Source organism: Corvus brachyrhynchos, unplaced genomic scaffold (genome assembly GCF_000691975.1).
Source record: "Corvus brachyrhynchos isolate BGI_N302 unplaced genomic scaffold, ASM69197v1 scaffold218, whole genome shotgun sequence".
NCBI lineage: Eukaryota > Metazoa > Chordata > Aves > Passeriformes > Corvidae > Corvus > Corvus brachyrhynchos.
Genome location: NW_008239321.1, coordinates 238,962 through 250,038, shown reverse-complemented (window position 1 = coordinate 250,038; position 11,077 = coordinate 238,962). Strand labels below are relative to the sequence as shown.

The 11,077-nt window shown below is 36.6% G+C and overlaps 1 protein-coding gene across 1 annotated transcript in view; it reads right to left on the bottom strand.

The window, feature by feature from the left end:
• The window catches only part of HELZ (helicase with zinc finger), a 69,714-nt gene extending 61,161 nt beyond the window's left edge, over positions 1-8,553 (bottom strand). Inside the window, 5 exon segments of the mRNA XM_017740753.1 lie at positions 56-104; positions 894-950; positions 3,087-3,211; positions 6,516-6,552; positions 8,324-8,553. Of these exon segments, the coding sequence (XP_017596242.1) occupies positions 56-104; positions 894-950; positions 3,087-3,211; positions 6,516-6,552; positions 8,324-8,533 (478 nt within the window). The 5' untranslated portion in view covers positions 8,534-8,553.
• Positions 8,554-11,077: the final 2,524 nt, after the last annotated feature.

Sequence of the window (11,077 nt, the reverse complement as noted above, 5' to 3'; positions counted from 1 at the left end):
AGGATCCAAGTCTTCTCACTAGGAAATTATGTAGCTTTAAAATTGAGTTACATACCTTCATCTAAATCTTCTACATGATATCCTGATGGTACTTTACCAGCTGCCTAAAATTACATAAAAAAGCCCACAGTTATAAAGGAACACAAAACAATTTCATCAACAGGAACTGCTGTCAAAGTGGGTTTTAGAACAACTATTACAAAAATATCACTCATAAGTTGAAATTACTTCCAGTCATAAACCCTGCTGATAACAGGGATTCTGATGAATTTTGACAGGAACACAAAGTCAACTGGTTAGAAGAAAATTTTAGAGATTTTTACAAGACCAAACTCCATCCTGTGATCAACTTAATGTGGACTGCAGTGAATTTCTAAAACACCAAAAACTAAACTGCATTAATAAGTCCTTCAGCTTTCAATCTACATCAAAAATAAAGCTCAAATAAATGACTAAGCATAAGGAAAAAAAAGAGAGGGGACAATTTAATCAGCAGACAGGAGAGTTTGATGTCCAGTACAAAAAAAAAAGGTGATTAAGAAGGTATTTATATTGTTTAAAAAATTCTGAAGTCATGTTTATTACTTCAGACCAATTTCCAACAGAGAAAAACATAATAAATAAATAAATAAATAAAGCGTATCTAAATGCTTGGAATTCTTTCTACTTTCTATTTCGAGAATAAACAACCTATTAGCATCATTTTTTATTTTCTCATACGTCCTGCAAGACATTGTTGGGTAAAGACCAACACACCAGCAGAAACAATAATGTTTGAACCAGTCTGTTCTCAGCCTGGATCTGAGCCTGGATCTCCTGGGACACGTGGAAAGCAGCCCTTCAGCTGCTTCAGGTACTGCTCGTTATTTTCCCAATAATATCCTCATTATTACCTCTGTTTCAGCAAGAAGTGCTTTCAGTCGTGTCAGATCTTTAGTTACCATCCCGTTCTGGGGGCAGAAAGAATATTAATTAATGAACACCATTACATGCATTAAACCACAGCAAGCAACTCCATTGCCCCCTCAACACCAAGAGAAAGGCAAGAATGAAAAGTCGAGTTTGACTTACAACACCAATTTTAAATGACACTAAATAAAACTGAGTAAACATTATGGTGAAAGAGTGAATTCTACACTGGCCAAAACCAGCACTAGACTTACAGCAAGTATCCATACAGGACAATTCAGGAAAGTACCATATTAAGAAGAACTTGAGGAAAAAATTATACCATGGTTACTGCAACACTTCAGCTCTGAAGAATTAATATAACAATCTTTCACTGCTGTTGGAGTGATGGATTCATTTCTTTTTAAGGATCTGCTTCACAGATCACTAATTTCTGCAGCTCCATAACTCTTCCTGCTCTGATGTAGACTGTGTAATTTTTGGAGTTTTCCCTCAAAAGTAAAGATTAGCCATGTAACTAACTGCATAGTCAAGTACAACTGAAGTAAAAATCTTTCAAAATTGAATTTATGTGAAATACATAGCTATTCGTAACAATTTCACACTCTTTTAAGTCAAAACTTTGATTAAAGGAACCCAGACCTATGGGGTTTGTTTCTATAATCTCTTGCAGAAATTTAATTAAGTGCTCCTACATTTGTTAGATTTCTCCATGTTCTGACTGTGCTACTGAGCAGCAGAAATTACTCTTTGCTGAAAACTTACACACTTAACAATCCTCACACTCAGGCTTTTTCCAAAATGATTTTTCACTTTTGCAGCAGAAGGCTGAAAATTGAACCTGTTGAGCTTAAATGTATTAGAGCAAAAAATGTTACCAAGAATCATTCTCTTAAGCCACTGGGGAGGAAACTGGATGGATTCCAACTCTTCAATAAATTCATTCCAAAACTTTGTTTCACTTCTTCTTTCAAACAATGGCACAAGTCAGAAAATCAGCTGCTGATTTTAATATTCCTACTGAAAACAACTGTGTCTAACAACCTAAAGCTTGTAAAAACCTCTCAAACTCTGCTTTGGGATGACACTCTGGAACTCTATACAAAGGTACCTTTATTTGCACAACAGCAGCTCAAAACAAGGGCACTCTACATTCCCTGCAATAAGGCTATTTTACTAATTTTTCCTGAAGGCAAGTTTCCTTCAACCTCACCAGGAATTTTTCAATGAAACATTTTTTCATTAGAAAACAGCTAAACAAAGAAAAAAAACCCTTTCTTTATGTAAAAATAGCCAATGGCCGGGGGGAAGGGAATTCAGGATACAGCCCAGACAGACAAACAGAACTCTCATAAATAACCTACTGATTCAGTTAAGCACCAAGATATGGGAGACAGGATCCAATCTCAGGGTAAGAGGTTCTCCTGCAAGTTTCTGATGTCACACGTTCCCCTCAGTCTGACCAAGCTATGACCATGTTTCTGTTTATTAAGGCCAGCAGTTCATGATGATGAACTTCCTATTTAATCCAGATAACAGAAATTAAAGAGACGCTATTTTTTAGAGACTCACATATGTCCCTAATTTTCCCCATATGAGTAGTCACATAGGAGTCAGAAGTTACTTACACATCTGGGGTTAAAAGCGTCTTTACAAGTTTTAACAGTTCAAGGGTAAAATAGAAGCTTTGAACTCAGACCTCTACCTTCGTCTTGAAATGCAAAGCTTTTGTTCTTTTCCTGAAAAGCTTTTTATGCTGTCTTACAACTTATCATGGGCCAGTTATTTGAAAGTCCAATCAATAATTTTTTTGCTTTAATGGACAGAATTCCAGAAGTCCATGCAAAATGGGGTCAGGTAAAATTTAGAATAAGCAAGCAAAAGTTTGAGATTTGTATTATTCTCGCCAATCACACAAATATGCAAATTAATTTTACATTCCCTGATGATTCCAGGCCAACAATGAAAAAACTTTTCAAAATCCTAACAACTCTGAAACACTGGTTATGCAAGAACCTGGCATCCTGATGACATATGTGTGCCCATATATTTATCTTTTCCACACAAATAATTTTTGTTGCAACCTGCCAATGAAACGTATGTTTGGAAGTTTGTTATTAAACAGATTTTTTAAAACTGTTTTTTTAAATCATGTAGATTGCAGCAAACCCACTTACCAGTGATTCCCCCATCAGTGATTTGGAAAGAACATTAGACACAATTTGCAGCTTCCCTTTGAGATGCATGCAGCAGAGCACGGCCCGGAGAGATCCATCGCCCTTGGCCAGCCCCTCTCCCAGCACTGCAACACAAATCAGCTACCATTATCCTCAGCACACCAAACATTTAAGTCATACATACAGTTTTCCTTCAGCCTTAACAAGAGAACAAAGTCTGAGGCTCAGGTTGAATCCAGGGCTTCTTGGATGTAAATTAAGTATCATGTGCTGTTGTCTAATATTAACTTGAAGCTTGTCTCCCACCATCTAATAAATGCTGCACATGAGCTCAAAAAAGGTTGTCATGTTTGCATGCTAAAATAGACATAAATTAAATATGGGAAGGGTAAATTCAAATATCTGACACAGACACAAAGGACCTCCTCTCACAGAAAGAGTAAAAAAAGAAATAGCAACCAACAACCTCTCAGTAACACAAACATGCTTAGGAAGATCCATTCATGCTCACAAAATGCATGCCCTGTCGTTTCCAAAAATAGCCAACCTCCTCATGGGCAATTCCTGCTCCTTTAAAAGGGCTTTTATTCACTTATGCTGCAAAGTGTGGCATATAGGAACGACTGTCTGAGCCCAGAAATTTACAGGCTCCATGTAACAGAAAACTTTCTAAATGCTTCCTAGCACGGGATCAGCAGCGAGCAGTGCCAAACAGACACTTTCCTGAACACTTCCAGCAGGGACAGGATTTATTTCACGATACAGACGTGCTTCAGACAAGCTGGAACAACACTTAATCACATGTATTACCTGTCCAGAAAAGGAAATGCCAGAGTGACTAAAAAGCTTAGCAAGCCTAGCGTGTGAATTGAAAAGAAGGCTGGACAGTTGTTTAAAATTAAGGAATTATAAAATAACTGTTAATGCAGGCAACATCAACATCTGTGTTTATACTGCTACTCATGCAGATGCAAACAGCCCCTGTTAGTGCTAATAGGAATTTCACATTCACCACAACTTCAGGGTTACATTTTAGAAAATTAAATCAAAACTCCTCACTCAACAGACGTTCACGTCGTTAACAGAAATTGCATTAAAGGCTCAATAAAGAAATAGTCCCACAAAACATTTAAATAAAAACAGCTAAGCATCTCTTCAAACTGCAATGGTAACTAAATCCTTTCTTATAAAGTGCCTCAAAAATTAGTCTGAATTCACCACTCTGATAGTACTGACCACATTGCCAAAAATAGAACTTACTTCCCAAATCAGAAGCAGAAGCACCGAAAATAGCTTTAACATGTCTGACAGTTTGCTATTTTAATCTCAAAGATTAAATCTCCAATTATGATATATACCACTATCTGCATAATATCACCAAGCTAAAACATACGGTTGCACATAAAAAGTTGCAACACATTAACCAGTATCTTTTGGGAAAGATTTGTGGAATAATTTAACAGATTTTAAGTTATCATAATTCCTTGTAACACTGCAAGCAGCATACTATAAAGAACATGTATTTCTCCAGCTATTCCAAAATACACTGATCATTCAGGTTAAAATAAAACCATCATAGCTGCGCAATGTGTCAAGTCTTGTAAAAAAGCTTTGCCCATTATAAAAAGCCTGTGAGCAACAAGGAGTGTGAGTATCAAGTAGTCCATGCTAAGGTTGTTTCTTCCCAATACTTCAAACATCAAACTAAAACTAAGACCTTCTGGGATCATAAATGCAGATAGCAGATACTCTAAATGTCAAGGTGCTGGGCTACAATTGATAACCACACATCATGGAGAACCACAACCAAATCATTCATTCGTATATTCATAAAAATATGGTATGTGTGTATATGTGTGTATATATATATATAAACACATACACAACATTTTTATATACATACATAAATATGGCATTAGTAAGTTCAAAAATGTCCTCAGTTTTAGATCTGGAAAAAAATATGTGCAGAATATGCTGGCATGAATAAAGGAAATTAACATTAATCTGGATGCTATTTCTTTGTTAACTAATATACATTTAAAGGCTGGTTTTTCCTACTTAATTTTAAAAAAGAAGATAAGAGATCAGTGGTCCTATTCCACCCACTTCTACGCCTGTCCAGTGAGAGATGACAAGCAGTTACCATGACAGTTCCTTTGAGATACTGATAACTGACACACACACCAAGAAAAACTTCCACAGATAAATGTCACCCCTGTCCCCTATGACAAACCCATCAGAGCTCATCAATGAGAACACTATTCATTAAAAACAGCATTCTCCCTCCTACCTCCTTTAACCATCATTCGGCTTTCCATATGTCTCTCACTTTTATTTGCCATCATGAAAGACAACTCTGAAGTTAGAATATTACACCCCTATAGCATACATCAATAAGGTAAAAGAAATTTTTTAAAACTTTCAGGCTATTTTAAGAATGGTACTGATTAAGCGACATTCAGACTTTTGTAAGTTATTAAACTTTAATTTTACACCTAGAGAAAGCAAGTTTCTTTTTCTTCGTCAATTTTTATGGACCTTTACAAGCAGGCTGCAGAGCCCCACAAATTCCCCAAACTATGACTTGACTATCAGTGAAGACAAACACATTAAAGAAAACCCAAACCAAATTAAAATCCACAAACCCAGAAAGGAACAATTTAAAGATTATCATTGCTAGCATAGGAATGTCAGAAGAGTAGATCACAGTCTGTGTAAGAAAACTGCGCCTGAAAAAACTTCCTTTAACATTCAGGAGTAGTTAAAGAATTAAAACCAAAAGGTAGGACCTACCCACCTTTTCTTTCCAAATCTAACTGATAAACTGTGTTCCAACACTTTCCAAACTCAGTGAGCTCTCAGTGAATTCTGAATAATTTGCGTTATACATGAACAACAGAGGATTAGGAAAGATGGTTAACTCCTTCAAAAATACCCAAACTGAACAAGGCAGTGAAACATGAAAGGCTCAACTTCATTGTGACATAGGTACATTTGGAAGCTTTAACAAATGTGCATCATCTTGATTTTCTCTGAACTAAGGCCCAAATGCAAACCAAAATATCCACCATGTCCCTGGGAAGAAAGGCAGAACAATCAGCTGTCTTTTTGTCTTTATCTTCATAAGAATCCTGACATTATCAACTCTTCCTACATTTGTGCACTAAAATAACTATTAGCTAAATAGCACCACTGTGCCAAAGACATGTATTTGAGTCCTGGTACGTGAGCAAGAGCTGAAAAATAGTGAGATCTCTCTTTAAGGGAAAAAAAAAAAAAGCAGAAAAAGTATTATAAAGCAGATACATAATTTTAAATAGGAAAAAAAACCCTGTTAGCAAACTAACAAATCTGGGCATCAGTTTTAAAAATTCAGACAACTGACTGCAATTCATAACACTATTTAATAAAAAAAGAAAATAAGCATACCATGCCTACAGTCTTCATCTGCTTGCCCATACTTTTTCTGAAAGGTAAAACATGAAAAGTTTAAAAATAGCATTATTCCAGTTAGCATAAACAACTACATGTTTGAATTACAAGTTTTTTAAAACTTTTTAGAAACCATTACCTTGTCTTTTCCTGGGTGGAACATGTAAAGAACATAAATCACACGTCAATTATAATATAATTAATTCTTAGAATGCTGACTCTTTCTCAAATTCTCAGTTAATTCTTAAAATGCTGACTTTTTCTCAAATTCTCAGCACGGAGACATTTTAAAAGAAGAGCCTGAATGTGCAAAGGTGTATGTTTTACACAACACCTAGGAAAAAAAATAGAAAACTTAACTTTCTAGACACTGTGTGGTTTTTAGTCTTGCACTACTATGGATCTGTTGAAATTTTAAGATACGCACATTATTTTATTCTGTCTTTTCAGAAGTGATTTTGAAGATTATTTTGTTTAGAAAACAAGAAGGAAAGTTTGGATTGTTTTCCTCTTTTACTTTTAAGACCTTACATATCTATATAATTCAAGTCTTTAATAGGAAAGTTTTGATTTCAAGTCTTTTTCCAAACTCCCTGCAGACTTACTGCAATAATAGCACTATAATGAACATCCAGATAGGTGTCTCAGAGGATTTTCAAAGAATGGCGTCAGAAATGTATTAAATACTCCAAGCACCAATGTGCGTATTTGCTTATGGAAATAATTTTGAGAGGTCAAGTCTGCGGTAACACAACTTCTATTAGAAAAACCAACCTCAGTTATTTGTGAATCTCTTCCCCTGAGGAGCCATAAGATAGGTCACTTCTTCATTTAAGAGGTTTCCCAATTCTTGTTTTGCACACTGAATAGTCCAATCCAGCTATTTATTTAAAGAATGCTTAAAAACACTCCCTCATCAGATGGGCAAGATTTGTCTTAAAGCTGCCCAGCAAGGTCTTGTGACTTGGCCAAACTTTTTCCACCTGGGATGAAACAGCTCCTACTCAATATATAAAGATTTGGAGTGGATAAGGCCCCTGTAAATCTGTAATAGCATTACAGAAAGGTAAGAAAATGCAGGTTGTAGGCTTATTCTTAAGCAGTGTAATGTCCTTTCCCTTAAGAAACTGTAGTTCTGATGCTTTAAAGGAAGGACACGACTTTGGCAATGGGGTCACCTATAATTCAGGGTTATGCTTCTTGCTTTGCGTTTACAAACCCTTACAAGACCTGTTTTCACCTTTCCACTAAATAAATATTTGCCAGAGTCTAAAAGTTACATCTTTCACCAGATATGCGCTAGTCTAGCCCTGGAAAGCTGGGATTAAGCATTAAAAAACTAATTTTAGGCATACGCAAATGGAGCTAAAGCAGGTATAAACCAGTTACCTAGATTCTGGCATTTCTTAACTTCATTTTTTGAGTGTTTTTATTTGTGGAAACTTTAACTTCATGCTCTTTAAAGATAAGGTAATTTGGTATGTAATTTAGCATATGTACCCTAAACTTAGCTACTTTGCCTTCCTGGAATATATATATATATGTTTGTTTTTTTTTTTTAATGTTTGAAGTATTTTTCCTTATTTGTTTAGAAAAGTGTGATTGAGACCCAAAGTAAGAGGTTCCAATCCTGAAAAATAAACGGATCAGGGAGAGCTACAAGACAGAAGCCTCACATCATAGCAAGAGGGATTCTGTGGGCAGAGCAACATGCCAAAAATTCTGAGTTGTATTTAAATCTTGACAATACAAGATATTTGACTTTTCTTTCCAGTTCACTAGATACTATAAAGAGTCACACTCACAAGTTGTAAAAAGGAAGCAATTCTATACAGAAGAGTCTCGATTTTGATGCGGTCGATTTCTGCCTGGCAGGGCTCCAGGAGGTGAGCTGGGGGGTACTGGCTGAGGGAAAGGAGAGCCTCTGTGCAATGCTTCACTGCCACTTCATAATCCTGCTGCTTAAGGGATTCACATGCTTGTTCACATGCCTTCTCTGGTCTTCTGTCTGCCATGACTCAGGGACAGAAATCCTAGAGTGGGGGCAGAGGGGACGATAAAATGTTGGTTAGCTGTGGAATGGCACTGAAAACTTGCCAACCAACTTCCATTCCCATCTCAAGGTGCTGTATCACATCCCCCTTGTGCTATGCCAGTCACATTTCCTAAACCAAGCTTCTCACTAACTAATTTCTTCCCAGGCTTTTCTCCATCCCAGCTCTTAGTTTTGATTCTAATTCAAGAAGGTACATAAAGCCCACGATTGATTTTAAGAATGTAAGTAGGGGTTTCAAATTTTAAAGTCAGCATGGATTTAAGCAGAGGCTTTTGGGTCTTCAATGGCAACACAACCTTTGCTTTGGAAGGAACACAACTCATCCCCTAAGTGCTGTCTCTTGAGCCTGCAGCCATGGACTCCACAACACCTTCTCTTCCAAGTACTTCTCACCTACACTCAGGAGGAGGAGGTGCTTCCTCTGGGGTTAAGGACAACAGGGAGGACAGGGAAGGATAGGAAAGACCAGGGGGTCAACAGCAAACCAAACGCTTGTGTATTCCTCCTGCTGGTTTAGCTACATTTACAGCTGAGAAAGTCTAGATACCCCTGCCACACCAACACCTTTGTGCAGAACTTCTTAAATAATTTTAAAGTAAATATTTGAGGGGATTGAGATAGTTATAATAGAAATCTGTATACAGACAGACATTATCTGCCAATAAACTAAGACAAATGGTTATCTACATCTGAACCACCAACAGAAGAGCAAAGCACTTCTGTAATCTCTGTCTACATTCTCCCTTCATTGACATAATATTTAAATCCATGATACACATCCCTAGAGACACTGTACTTTAAAGCAGACTTCACAAAAACGGGTTCTGATAACTGAAAGAGGAAAAAAACTAACAGTTCTCATTTTTGCTTTTAGCAAGCAGCATATTGTCAATATTCCTGATTACAGATCAACTATTACAATTCTCTCAAATAACTATTTTTAGTCCACTTTAAAAATTCACTGTTAAAAGCTTCCTTTATACTTGGTATTTTCAGATTTTCAACCGAAAGTAAAGTAACTTCAAGAATTTATCTGGAAGTCAAATAAATGCATTTTCCCCATATGAAAAATAATCCCTGACCCCACTTTTCCCATTAACACATGCCTAAGCCAACATTCAGGAGAAATGCAAACAAGTCTTTTAATATATTGTACAACATAGTGTTCTATGTTTTCCCTTCTATTCTAAATTTCCATTCAGTATCAAAATAATTATATAAAAGAATATTGATTTTTCAAGACATAAACTAGCTTCCCTTTTACAACACTGATATAAAAATTTCTCATATACAACTAAAAAAAAATCTTCTCTAAAATGAAATAACGTAAGCATGACTATTTCACAGTTATCCTGGTACAAATCTGTGACATGTGTCTCTTTCTTAATAACAGCCTTGTAAAATATTACTGCATTCATCCACATTTTTTTTTCTTCTGCTAAAAATGTGTCTGCATTTTCAAACAGAATAGGAACAGGCAAGTAGGTTTTGCATTTCCATATGAGTAAATTCATTCATGAGGTAATTCTATTAAAGATTCTGCTGGATCACTTAAGCACATATTTTCAACTACATAAATGTTAGGTATTCTTAGGCTGTGTATGCAAGGACCCTTTATAGATGCAACTAAAAATCACACTGGTTTCCACTTCACTACCATTTTAGACCACTGTGTATTTCACAAATCTAGGATCTGCTTCCACGGTGATACAACAGTTAATTGATGCTTTTCTCATGTACATTGTTTTCCTCCTAAGGGACTGAAAATAGAGGACTCCATGAACTCTGCTGTACTTTTGATTTCCTCACTTCCTGGCTGACATATAACCAAAATTCCTTTGACCAAAAGGCTGAGCAGAGCTTCTGTGTGTTTATTCTCAAAGAGCTGACTAAACACAGATTCCATCCTAAGTGACCTGGCCAGTGCAGCTGACAGGCATTTGAAAGCCCTTCTCCTCCAGCACGGCACCACGTAAAAGACAAAGATGTTCCTTATCATTTGCCTTACGCTGACTAGTTGGATAAATATAGAACTCTTGTGTTTGAGAAGCTGGATTTTACACACCTAGAAGTGGCCACACAATTTCTTTGGTCAATTTGAAGACTCCAGAGTCCCTCAGAGGACATAACTGACCCTGAGCAAAATCCCGTAAATTAAGTGGAAGCAAGAGCAGTAAGGACCAAGCTGTTGGATAACTGAGTCACACTGATGATATTTCAGGGTGTAAAAAACCCACCAAAATCACAGTGTATGGGACACAGTGATAGATACGGAGCCACTCCAGTGTAATTTGTTTGGAAAAAAATCAAATTATAACAAACAAAACCAGTACGTGGACAACATGTGGAAAATTATGCACTCAGGCTCTCATTTCATTTCAATCCCACCTATGGCCGTACATGCAGACTCAAATACGGACATTTATTAGGTCTTTGTGCCATCTACTTCAGATTCCAATCCAGGTGCTCTAGACTGTTCCTTGGAGACACCTGACCTTTCCTG